General features: G+C 38.5%; 1 protein-coding gene and 1 pseudogene across 1 annotated transcript in view; one reads left to right on the top strand and one right to left on the bottom strand.

Annotated features, from left to right (window-relative positions):
• Nucleotides 1-854: 854 nt before the first annotated feature.
• ANKRD45 (ankyrin repeat domain 45) overlaps nt 855-13,647 on the bottom strand; it is a 39,205-nt gene continuing 26,412 nt past the window's right edge. Inside the window, exon 5 of the mRNA XM_055418810.2 lies at nt 855-1,273. Coding sequence (XP_055274785.1) covers nt 1,242-1,273 — 32 coding nt within the window. The 3' untranslated portion in view covers nt 855-1,241. The remainder of the gene's footprint in view (nt 1,274-13,647) is intronic.
• Nucleotides 5,786-6,254, top strand: LOC148775118 (putative large ribosomal subunit protein eL32' pseudogene; annotated as a pseudogene).

Here is a 13,647-nt window from a genome sequence, read left to right as displayed (position 1 = left end):
GAAGAGAATAATTTTCTTCCTATAGTACTTTTCCAGTAAATGACAGAGTAGCAGAAGGTTCAGGGGCTCTTAGACAAAAAAAGGACATTTCAAGTCACTGATATGAAACCAACAATTACATTTAAAACCTAAGTAATATAAAACAGAAGGAAAATGACATGTAATACAGTTAGGGGACAACAGAGAATGAGATGGTTGGATGGCATCACTGACTCAATGGACATGAGTCTGAGAAAGCTCTGGGAGTTGGTGATGCACAGGGAAGCCTGGTGTGCTGCAGTCCATGGGGTCACAAAGTCAGACATGACTGAGCAACTGAACTGAACTGATTGCCAAACCTACAGATTAGGGGAAATCTAAATATAAAACTAAACAGATCTCTGTTTATCAATTTAAAGACAGAAGGAGGTTAAAGAAACAAGAAGATTTACTAAAAGACCACTTGTATGCATGCGTGCTTAGTCACTTCAGTCGTGTCTGCTCTATGTGACCCTGCGAACTGTTGCCTGTCCATGGGATTCCCCAGGCAAGAATACTGGAGTGGGTAGCCATATCCTCCTCCAGGAGATCTTCCTGACCCAGGGGTCGAACCCACACCTCTTACCATCTCCTGCATTGGCAGGTGGGTTCTTTACCGCTAGCACCACCTGGGAAGCCCACTAGGAGACCACATCCCACCAAGATGAATTTTATTTTGGAGGTAAGAAAGTAATATCTGTATAAGCAGAGGACTCTCATCTGAACCATCCTTAATATTTCCTTGCTCCAGAATGTCATCCCATAGCTTTCCTTTTGAGGAAGGGACAACAAATTTTTCCTCTGGAAATAGTCAATGTGTCTTAAAAAAAAAAAAAATCCCTCAATTGGAGAGAAATTCCCTGCCTCAATTACACAGAAAACTGTCAGATTCTCTAAGCAGCTTTTATAACTCCCATCTGGTCTTTGTGAGTGACTCATACTCAAGTGTTCTCCGGAAGAAGCACGTGGAACTCACATTAGAATGACTTGCAAGGGCAGAGGCAAGGCCAGAAAGTTTGGACATAAGCATGCTGAATGGGATAAAACAAACCAAGCATGATTTAACTTCATATTTAAACATTTTTATAAAACCCCACATCTATTTTCTTAACTTCAGTGAGCATAGATAGGTTTGCCTTTATAGATATAGAAGACAATGTGGCCTGTTATTTAAACACATACTCAATAGAAGGTATGATCTTGACTTCTCTTCTGACCATGGCTTACTGTACAGATTTGGCACTTTTCACTTGACCTGAAAGGAAGAAGATTTTAAAATTACATTTCATTAGCATGCTACAGAATACAAAAATGAAGCCAGTTTTTAAAACACTGGGCGTGAAATAAATCAGTATATCCAAGCCTGAAGGAGTCATTAATGAAACCCTGATGTTGGTAGGTCAATTCTCCACCAACCTTTTTCTTTTCCCCCAATATTTAAAGCTGTGAGGTCACACTTCTCATATAAACAGTACTACTGTTCCTAATTGAGCTATTTGAGTAAACTGCTTAACCTCACATGTCTGCACTTTCTTCATTGTAAAACAAAGGGGTCATTTCAGAGGTTCCATCAAGATCTAATATGAAGGTGTAAGATACTGAGGTGCTTGGAGGGGATACAGAGGGCTTGGGTAAAGAGGCAATATTTAAAATTAAAATATAGTATATTTACAATTTTACAATGTTGTGTTAATTCCTGCCATACAGCAAAGTGATTCAGAGAGAGAGAGAGTGTGTGTGTGTGTATAAGCAACTTTTTCATATTCTTTCCCATTATGGTTTCTTACAGACTATAGTTCCCTCTGCTATACAATAGGACCTTGTTGTTTATCCATACTGTGCATAATAGTTTGCATCTGCTAATTCCAAACTCCCAGTTCATCCGTTCACAAACCCCCTCCCCTACCTTGACAAACACAAGTCTGTTCCCTATGTCTGTGAGTCTGTTTTTGTTCTGTAGATAAGTCCATTTGTGTCATATTTTAGATTCCACATATAAGTGGTATCATCATGGTATTTATCTTTCTCTTTCTTACTTCACTTAGTACGATAATCTCTAGGTCCATTCATGCTGCTGTAAATGGCATTATTTCATTCCTTCTCATGGCTGAGTAGTATCCTATTGTGTGTGTGTGTGTGTGTGTGTGTGTGTGTGTGTGTATACCACATCTTCTTTATCCATTCATCTGTCAATAAACATTTAGGTTGTTTTCAAATCTTGGCTATTGTAAATACACTACTATGAAAATAGGGGTGCAGGTATCTTTTTGAAACATACTTTTTTCTGGATGTATGCCCAGAAGTGAAACTGCTGGATCATATGGCAACTCTATTTTTAGTTTCTTGAGGAACCTACATGCTGTTTTCCATAGTGGCTGCACCAATTTACATTCCTACAACAGTACAGGAGGACCTCCTTTTCTCTGCTCCCTCTCTGGCATTTCTTTCTTGTAGACCTTTAATGATGGCCACTCTGACCAGTGTGAGGTGGCACCTCATAGTTTTGATTTGCATTTCTCTAATAATTAGTGATATACACATCTTTTCATGTATCTATTAGCCATCCATACCTCTTTGTTGGAGAAATGTTTATTTAGGTCTTCTGCCTATATTTTGATTGGATTGTTTATTTTTTGGTGTATGATCTTTTTTATGTGTTGCTGGATTCAGTTTGTTAGCATTCTGTTGAGAATATTCGCATCTAATTCGTCAAAAACATTGGCTTATAATTTTCTTTTTTGGTGGTATCTTTGCTTTTGGTATATGGGTGATAGCAGCTTCATAAAATGTCTTTGGGAGTGTTCCCTTCCCTTCACTCTTTTGGAAGAGTTTGAGAAGGTTTCATGCAAGTTCTTCTTTGTATGTTTCACAGAATTTTCCTGTGAAGCAATCTGGTCCTGATTTTTGTTTGTAGAGACCTTTTTATTATAAATTGTATTTCACTTTAGAGATTGGTCTGTTCAAATTACCTACATCTTCTTGATTCAGTTTTGGTAGGTTCTATGTTTCTAGAAATGTGTTCTTTTTTTCTAAGTTGTCCCATTTGTTGGCATATAATTGTTTACAGTATTCTTTCATGGGTTTTTGTGTTTCTGCACTTTCAGTTGTGATTTCTCCTCCTTCATTTCTGATTTTGTTTTGTTTTTTGTTTCTTTTAGATCATCTCTCTTTTCTTCTTGGTGAGTCTAACTAGAGGAATGTCAATTTTGTTTACTCTTTCAAAGAACCACTCTTGACTTTATTGATTTTCTAGAGCTTTTTAAATTTCTACCTTATTATTTCCTCTCCAATCTATATTATTTCCTTCCTTCCGCTGACTTTAGGGTTTGCTTGTTCTTCTTTTTCTAACTGTTTTAAGCAGTAGGTTACTTTATTTATTTCAGACTTTTCTTGTTTCTTGAAGAAGGCCTGTATCATTTTGAACTTCCAAGAACTGTTCTTGCTGCATCCCACAGATTTTGTATGGTGGTGTTCTCATAATCATTTGTCTCAAGGTAGTTTTTTAATTTTCTGTTTGATTTCATTGTTGACCCATTCCTTTTTAAGTAGCATGTTGCTTAATCTCCATGTAATTGATTTTTTTCTTTTTTTTCTATGGTTGATTTCTAGTTTAATGAAATTGTGGTCAGAAAAGATAACTAAAATAACTTGTATACTCTTAAATGTATTCAAGCTTGTTTTGTGCCCTAGTATGTGGTCAATCCTAGAGTGTATTCCATCTGAACTTGAAAAGAATGCATTCTGATTTTTTGTTTGTTTTTGGATATAATTTCTTGAAAAAAATCAATTGTCTGTTAAATTTTGGCCTCCCCAGTGGCTCAGCAGTAAAGATTCTACCTGCAATGCAGGAGACGCCAGTTTGATCCCTGGATCGGGAAGATACTCTAGAGGAGGACAACCCACTCCAGTATTTTTGCCTGGAGAATCCCATGGACAGAGAAGCCTGGTGAGCTACAGTCCATAGACTTGCAAAGAGTCAGACATGACTGAAGTGACAGCACACACGCACACACAGCATGTTGAATTTTATCATTTAGGATCTCTGTTGCCTTACTGATTTTCTGCCTGGAACATCTATTCATTGGTGTGAGTGAGGTGTTAAAATCTCCTACTATTGATGTATTCCCATCAATCTCTCCCTTTACATCTATTAGTATTTATTTTATGTATTTGGGTGCTTCTATATTGGGTGGATATAGCCTCTTCCTGTATTGTTCCTTTTATCATTATACAGTATCTTCATTTTTATCTTTCTTTATGACCTTTAAAGTCTGTTTTGTCAGATATTAGCATTGCTACAACCACTTCCTTGTCATTTCCATTTGCATGAAATATCTTTTTTCATACCTTTACTCTCAATCTATGTGTGTCCTCTGCCCTAAAGTGGGTCTCATATGCAACGTATAGTCAGTTCAGTCACTCAGTCATGTACAACTCTTTGCGACCCCATGGACCACAGCACACCAGGCCTCTCTGTCCATCACCAACTCCTGGAGTACACCCAAACTCATGTCCATTGAGTCGGTGATGCCATCCAACCATCTCATCCTCTGTCATCCCCTTCTCTTCCTGCCCTCAATCTTTCCCAGCATCGAGGTCTTTTCAAATGAATCATCTCTTCGCATCAGGTGGCCAAAGTATTGGAGTTTTAGCTTCAGCATCAGTCCTTCCAATGAACACCCAAGACTGATCTCCTTTAGGATGGGCTGGTTGGATCTCCTTGCAGTCCAAGGGACTCTCAAGAGTCTCTTCCAACACAGTCAAAAGCATCAATTCTTCAGCGCTCAGCTTTCTATATAGTCCAACTCTCACATCCATACATGACCACTGGAAAAACCATAGCCTTGACTAGACGGACCTTTGTTGACAAAGTAATGTCTCTGCTTTTTAATATGCTATCTAGGTTGGTCATAACTTTCCTTCCAAGGAGAACGCTTCTTTTAATTTCATGGCTGCAATCACCATCCACAGTGATTTTGGAGCCCAGAAAAATAAAGTCAGCCACTGTTTCCCCATCTATTTGCCATGAAGTAATGGGACCAGATGCCATGATCTTACTTTTCTGAATGTTGAGCTTTAAGCCAACTCTTTCACTCTCCTCTTTCACTTTCATCAAGAGGCTCGTTAGTTCTTCTTCACTTTCTGCCATAGGGTGGTGTCATCTGCATATCTGAGGTTATTCATATTTCTCCCAGCAATCTTGATTATGTATAATCATAGGGGATTTTATTTAGGTCATAACTGAATGGTCTAGTGGTTTTTCCCACTTCTTCAATGCAACGTATTATAGGCTCTTATTTTTTTGTTCAATCTACCACTGATGTCTTCAGATTGTAGAATTAGTCCATTGACATTTGAGGTAATTATTGATATGTATGTATTTATTGCCATTTTAAACCTTTTTTTCTGGTGACTTTGTATTTTTTCTTTGTTCTTTTTCTTTTAGCTTTTCTTTTTGTGGCTTGATTTCTTTTGTATTATTCTTGTGCTCTCTTCTTTTTGGTTTTTGTGAATCTATTGTATGTTTTTGATTTGTGGTTAACCTGGATTTCAGTATGGTAACCCCTTCCTATATCACTTGCTTTAGACTGGTAGTCAAATAGGTTCAAATACATTCTTAAAAAAGTATTATTTTCTTACTTTCCTCCCCCACATTTTATGATTTTGATGTTCTATTTTACATCTTCATGTTTATCTTTTTGCTGTTCATTGCGGTTATCATCACTTTCACAGAAAAAAAATTTATTTCATTTTAAAAAATCTGTGTACTGCTCTCTTCCTCAGCTCTGCATACAGAAGTGATAGCCATCTCCTACTTGGCACCATGGCTGCCCTCAGACCCTTTGTGAAGTCCAAGATCATCGAAAAGAGGCCAAGAAGTTCATCTGACACCAGTCAAATCAACATGTCAAAATTAAGTGGAACTGGCAGAAACCCAGAAACACTGACAACAGGGTGTATGGGAGATTCAAGGGCCACATCTTGATGCCTAATACTGGTTACAGGAGCAACAAGAAACCAGAGCACATGTTGCCTAGGGGACTCTGGAAGCTTCTGGTTACAACATCGAAGAGTTTGAAGTGCGGCTGATGTGCAACAAATCTTACTATGCTTAGACTGCTCACATCTCCTCCGAGAACTGAAAAGACTGAAAAGCCATTGTGTAAAGAGCAGTCTAGCTGGTTATTAGAGTCAGCAATCCCAACATCAGGCTATGTAGCAAATAAAATAAATAGAGAGCTCATGTACACACTGTGTTTGTGTTAATAAAACCATGAAACTCAGCAAAAAAAAAAAAATCTGTTACTGATTCATTTAATTTATTTCCACCTGTGATCTGCTCTTTCCTATAGATTCTTGCTTCTTTTCTATTTAGAGACGATCTTTCAATAGTTCCTTCAGAACAGGTTTGGTATTGCTCTATTGTTTTACCTTTTACTTGTCTGAGAAACTCGATCTCTCCTTCTATTTTAAATGATAATCTTGCTGGGTAGAGTATCCTAGATTGTAAATTTTTCCTTTCAGGACTTTCAGTATATCTTGCCGTTCCCTTCTGGCCTGCAACATTTCTGTAGAGAAATCAGCTAATAGCTTTATGGAGGTTCCCTTGTAATTAACTCCTCAAGCATTGGACACGACTTAGCGACTAAACCACCACTTTTCTCTTACTGCCTTTACAACCCTCTCTTTAACTTTTGCCATTTTAATTATGTTTTGGTGTAGGTCTGTTTGAATTCATCTTATCTTGTACCCTCTGTGCTTCCTGTACCTGGATATCTGTTTCTTTCTTTAGATTTTGGAAGTTTTCAGCCATAATTTTTTAAAATACATTTTCAATCCCCTTTTTCTTCTGCTTCTGGGTCCCCTATTATGTGTAGGTTGGCACACTTTATCACTGAATCAATGGACAAGAATCTGAGCAAACTCTGGGAGATAGTAAAGGACAGGAAAGCCTGGCATGCTGCAGTCTATAGGGTAACAAAGAGCCAGACATAACTTAGCGACTGAACAACAAAATAATATAAAGGTCTTTCTATATTGCTTGCTTTTTTTTTTCTTTCTGTCCTTTTTCCTTTCTATCTGCTCTTCTGACTGGGTGAAAGTATGAAAGTCACTCAGTCGTGTGTGACTCTTTATGACCCCATGGACTATACAGTTCATGGAATTCTCTAGGCCAGAATACTGGAATAGGTAGCCTTTCCCTTCTTCAGGGAATCTTCCCAACTCATGAATCGAACTCAGGTCTCCTGTACTGCAGGTGGATTCTTTACCAGCTGAGCCACAAGGGAAGCCCAAGAATACTGGAGTGAGTAGCATATCCCTTCTCCAGTGGATATTCCCAGCCTAGGAATCAAACTGGGAGATTTCTTACTGGGACATCTCCATTATTTTAACTTGCAGATCACTTATTAATTCTTCTACATTATCAATCTGCTACATATTGCCTTACATTCAGTTTTTATCTCAGCAAATGAATTTTCTAATTTTTCTTGGTTCCTCTTTATAGTTTCTAGTTCTTTTTTTTACAGTAATCTGCATTTCTAATGAAAGCATTATTTAATTCATTCAGCATTTTCATTATTTCCTTTTTTAAGTTGGTGTCTATTAAGCTGAAGAGGTCTGTTTCATTGTTCTTTCAGGGGAATTCTCTTGATCTTTCAATCAAAGATTAAAAGTGGGAGTGTTTCCTCTGATTCTTCATTTTACTTATATTTCTCTTACTCTATGAGTTTAGGAGAAACAAATTATCTACTGTGGTCTTGAAGGGCTATTTTTAAGTAAAAGTGTCCCTACGTCGCTTGTGTCTGTTTAATATTTTGGTACAAGGGCTGTTTTTTAATATGGATGCCTGCAGCATCCTTCCTCAGTGTGTGCTGGCCATTATCCCGTTGATAGGTTTGACTGATGATGTGGTGACCTGCACTGGATGCTGAGTGGGGCCTCTTCTTTGCTCTGTGGTTGTCACAGTGCTGTTAGAGTCAGGGTCTGTTCCCTAGTTGTTAGAAAAGAAGTCCCCAGAACCATTTATAAGCTTCACTGTGAGGTAGGCAGGACTGCGGTGCTCCCACTGCAAGAGGAGCAACTGAGCATTCTTCCGTTGGAGCTGTTCACCAGGGAGCACACCCTGTGGTATCGCCTGTCACCCATTGTGGGGGCTCACAAAGTACACTATTGTGCACACTACCCTGGGCCCCACCTCCACTGTGGGAATACAGACAATCAGCTCTGTGTCCCTCACACACTATGTTCACAAAGCCACTAATGCAGATCCACAGGCACCAATCTACTGAAGTCAAGCACCAAGACCACAGTAGTTGGACAACTGGGAGATATGGAAGCAGCCCAGACCCCAGCCCCACCTTCATGTGCATGCATACACAAAGCCCAGAGCTGCTAAGGCCAGACCTATCCCAGCCACAGGAGCACCCACTATCCACTTGCATGTCCCAGAGGCACTGAGTTACAAAGCTAGCAACAGTGTTGTTCATATAGCCATTGGGGAAAGGGCTCTGCTTTCAACTCTGCCTCTGAGTGTGGGCATCCTTGCATATCCCAAGAGTTCACACAGGCAGCTCTGAGAAAGAAGCACCTATGGCAGACCCCACCACCCGCTTCACTCCTGCATTAACAATGGGGTTTCAAGGGTGGTGCAGGCCGGCATGAGACTGTCAAAAGTGAGGCTTCTATGACGGGCCCCGTCCTTCCTTTTGTACACCTCTTAACAATGGCATTTCACTTCTATGGCAGGTTGGGCTTCTTCCACGTACACCTCTGGTTTTGGTCCATACAACACTCTAGCCCCTTCAGGTTATCTTCGCAAGGTTAGCCCCAGTTCTTTCCCCAAGTCTGTCCTCTGAAGCATGAGTTTCAGCACACAGCCTATGCACATACCAGCAGGTGCATGTCTCTGGCTGGGGACTGCAGCAAGGCGGTACAGGCCCTCTGTGCTGGTTTCTCTCTGTTCTGCCTGCTATAAACTGACTGCTGTGTTCTCCTCCAAGCCTCTGAAGCTCCCTTTCTGTCCTGGGTGATCTCACCACCAGTGTGACAACTTCCTAGGGCATGGGAACCTTTCCTCTTTTGCAGTTCTCTCCCAGGGGCACAGATCCTGTCCTGTTTCCTTCCTTCTTTTTCTTTTATCCTACCCAGTTACATGGAGATCTTCCCTGCACTTCTAAGTATCTGAGATTTTCTGCCAGTGTTCAATAGTTATTCTGTGAAAACTGTTCCACATGTATTTCTTATGTATCTGTGGGAAAAGGTGACTCCATGTCCTTCTATACCACCAAAGCCTCTGCAATTCTTTCCCAGAGGTGATAAGGGAAAGAGAAATGATTGTTGGGCCAGACTAACAATAGTGATAGCTCAGGGAAAGGTGGGAATTGACTGTATAAGCATCTTGACCATCTCCTTCCTGGACTATACTGGTCTCACTCCCTCTGGTCTCTTCTCCCTCCAATCCATTTTGCAAGGAAAGCCACATTATTTTCCAGTACTTAATCCCTCATTTTTCCTACTCCAAACAAAGCCTTTAATGGCAACCCATGGCCCTGAAAGTAAAGCCCAAACATCTAAGCTTATAACTCAGTACTTTTCATGAAATGATCACAAGCTAACTTTCAATCTTATTTTCTGCTCTTCCCTAATCCAGACTCAACTACAATCAGCCTGATGGATACTGACCACTTCCCTATTTCCATATTTCAATTTTTCATCATCATATTGTGCTTTCATTTCATAATTCCCTATATACTCCACGCTGGCTACCTATCTTTCCAGGAAATTCCTCTTTCTTCATGATGCTTTCTCTTTATGTTTAGGCCTCCCTGAGTTACATAGCATTTAGTGTATCCTTTCAAGTATACATGTTTACTCACAAACTGGGTGATGGACTCCTGAAAGACAAGAACAATGTAAAGGTATCTATTTCCCTTCAGGGACATACAAGAGTGCAGTGGGTATGCTCATTCAATGTTAGATACAGGTGGCAAGGGACAGTCTGTCATACTACTGAGGATATATTCAGTACCTTAACTTTTGAAAAACCACATTTCCTTTTGATAAACATAAATATCTTAGGTATTGGGTATTCACATTCAAAAGAATGAAGTTGGATTACTGTCTGACACCATATACAAATAATAACTTAAAATGAATCATAGACATGTTTAGACATAACGGTCAAAAAACTGTAAAAGTCTTACAAAAAAAAAAAACCATAAAAGAAAATCTTGGAGACCTAAGACAAGGCAATGTTTCTCCGATATGACACTGAAAGCACAACCAACAAAGGGAAAGACAGATAAATTAGATTTCCTCAAACTTAAAGCCTTTTGTGCCTCAAAGAACACAACTAAGGAAATGAAAAGATAATTCACATAAAGGGAGAAAATATTTGCAAGTTATATATCTGATAAGAGCCTTATACCCAAGATATACGAAGAACTTTTACAATTCAACAATAAGAAGGAAAATACAAACATGTGGAGACTAAACAACATGCTGCTAAAAAAACCAATGAGTAAGTCAAAGAGAAAAACAGAGAATACCTCAAAGCAAATGAAAATGTAAACACAACTTTCCAAAATCTACAGGATGTAGAAAAGGAAATTCTACGAGGAAAGTTTACAGGAATACGTCAAGAAACAAAAAATACCTCAAATAAACAACCTAACTTACCTAACCTTCCTTTAATTTCATACAAAGGAATTAGAAAAAGAAAAACAAAGCCCAAAGTCAGCAGAAGGAAGAAAAAAAAATCAGAGAAGAAATAAATACAATAGAGACCAAAAAACTGTAGAAAAGATCAATGAAATCAGTAGTTTCTTTAAATAAATAAAACTGATAAACCTTTAGCCAGACTCATCAAGAAAAAAAGAGAACCCAAATAAACAAAATAAGAAATGAAAGAGGAGAAATAACAATTGATATCACAGAGATATAAAAAAGTCATAAGAGAATATTATTAACAGTTACATGCCAACAAACTAAACAGCCTAGAAGAAATGGTCAAATTTCTAGAAACATAAATTTTCAAACACTAAATCAAAAAGAAACAATTTGAACAGATCAATCAGCCATCATGAAATTGAATTTGTAATTTTCAAAACTTCTAGAAAGCAAAATATAGGACTGAATGACTTCACAAGAATTTTACCCAACATACAAAGAAGAGTTAATTCCTATCCTTCTCAAACTATTCCAAAAATTGAAGATGAGGGAATACTCCCAAATTCATTCTATGAGGCCATCATTATCCTGATATCAAAACCAGACAAAAATAACTTCAAAAAAAAGAAAATTACAGGTCAGTATCTCTGATAGACTATATCTCAGAAAGTCTTGTCAAATTCTATATACAATTACTTACATGTGGAATCTAAAGATTTTTTGCAAAAAACAATGGATGTAATAAAACTAGTAGACTCACAGATATACAGAACAAACTAGTGGTTACCAGTAGGAGGGGAAAGACAGGAGGGGTAAAATAGGGGTAGAATAGTAAGAGATATAAACTACTACACATAGAATAAACAAGCAACACGGATACATTGAACAACACAGGGAAGTATAGTCATTATTTTGCAGTAACTTTAAATTCTATTAACATTGAATTACTATGTGGTATATGGTTTTTCCCGTGGTCATGTATGGATGTGAGAGTTGGACTGTGAAGAAAGCTGATCGCCGAAGAATTGATGCTTTTGAACTGTGGTATTGGAGAAGACTCTTGAGAGTCCCTTGGACTGCAAGGAGATCCAACCAGTCCATTCTAGAGGAGATCAATCCTGGGTGTTCATTGGAAGGACTGATGCTAAAGCGGAAGCTCCAATACTTTGGCCCCCTCATGCAACGAGTTGACTCACTGGAAAAGATTCTGATGCTGGGAAAGGTTGGGGGCGGGAGGAGAAGGGGACGACAGAGAATGAGATGGCTGGATGGCATCACTGACTCTGTGGATATGAGTTTGAATGAACTCCGGGAGTTGGTGATGGACAGGGAGGCCTGGCGTGCTGTGATTCATGGGGTCACAGGGAGTCAGACATGACTGAGCGACTGAACTGAACTGAACTGAACTGATACCTAAAACTAATATATTATAAATCAAGTATATAGTTCAATTAAAAAACAAGCAGACAACTTAGAAATAGGCAAAAGATTCAAAAAGACATTTCTCCAAAGAAAATATGCAAATAACCAGTAAGCACATGAAAGAATGTTTAACATCATCAGTAATTAAGGAAATGCAAATGGGAACTACATTAAGATACTTCATACCCACTGCTGCTGCTGCTGCTAAGTCACTTCAGTCATGTCCGACTCTGTGTGACCCCACAGACGGGGGCCCACCAGGCTCCCCTATCCCTGGGATTCTCCAGGCAAGAACACTGGAGTGGGTTGCCATTTCCTTCTCCAATGCAGGAAAGTGAAAAGTGAAAGTGAAGTCGCTCAGTCGTGTCCGACCCTTAGCGACCCCACGGACTGCAGCCTACCAGGCTCCTCCATCCATGGGATTTTCCAGGCAAGGGTACTGGAGTGGCTTGCCATTGCCTTCTCTGTCATACCCACTAGAAGAACTAAAAAATATTTTTAAGATAATAACAAATGTTGATAACAATGTGGAGAAAATTGGAATCCTTATATATATTGCTTATGAAGATAAAAATTTGGAAACAGTTTGGTAATTCCTCCAAAGGTCAGAAATAGAGGTACCATGTGACCCAGCAATTCCCCCTCTAAACACAGACCCAGAGAAATGAAAACATGCGGCCACATAAAAATTTGTACACAAAAGTTCACAGCAGCATTATTTATAATAGTCAAATGAACAGAAACGCAAATGTCTATTAATGAATAGATAAATTTGAATCCACACAATGGACTATGATTTAGCAATAAAAAGGAATACTGACATATATTACAACATGATGAACCTTAAAAACATTATGCAAAGTGAAAGAAGCCAGGCACAAAAGGTGACAGACTGTATGATTCTATGAAATGTTCAGAACAGGCAATCCATAGAGATAAAAAGTAGATTAGTGGTTGCCAGGGACTTGTGGAACCAAGGAATGGGTAGTGACTACTAATGGGTATGGTGTTTCCTGGGGGTAGTAAAATGGAGAAATTATGCAGTAAAATTAGACAGTGGTGATGATTATATAACCGAAAATATACCAAAAACCACTGAAATGGACATTTTAAAATGGTGAATTTTATGGTATGAGAATTCTATCTCAATAAAGCTGATAGCTTTAAAATCTTAGGTACACGTGCCACCAAGATTCTGATAGTGTACCTTCTCCAATGACAGTACAGTATTCCCACAACAGGCTTTTCAAACTATAGACTTTCATCAATGAAAAAAAAATTTTTTTTCAAATTCTGCCTCTGTGTCTTCCTGAAAGACATGCTTTCTGGTTGAAAATCATTAGTCAAAACCATAGCAAATTACATAAAATTAAATGATTAGTGATGGTAATAAGATTAGTACTAGACATTCTCTATAGAAATAACTCAGTCATTATTTTTAGCTGTTATTAATATTGGAATTCAATGAAACTGAGTTATGGATTAGAGCTTATAATAAGGTTAATGGCTACTTCATGAAGACTGCTGAAATCTGAT

This window comes from Moschus berezovskii, chromosome 17 (assembly GCF_049115385.1).
Source record: "Moschus berezovskii isolate FMDL1 chromosome 17, NW_MosBer_1.0, whole genome shotgun sequence".
Lineage (NCBI taxonomy): Eukaryota > Metazoa > Chordata > Mammalia > Artiodactyla > Moschidae > Moschus > Moschus berezovskii.
This window is presented reverse-complemented; position numbering and strand designations above follow the sequence as displayed.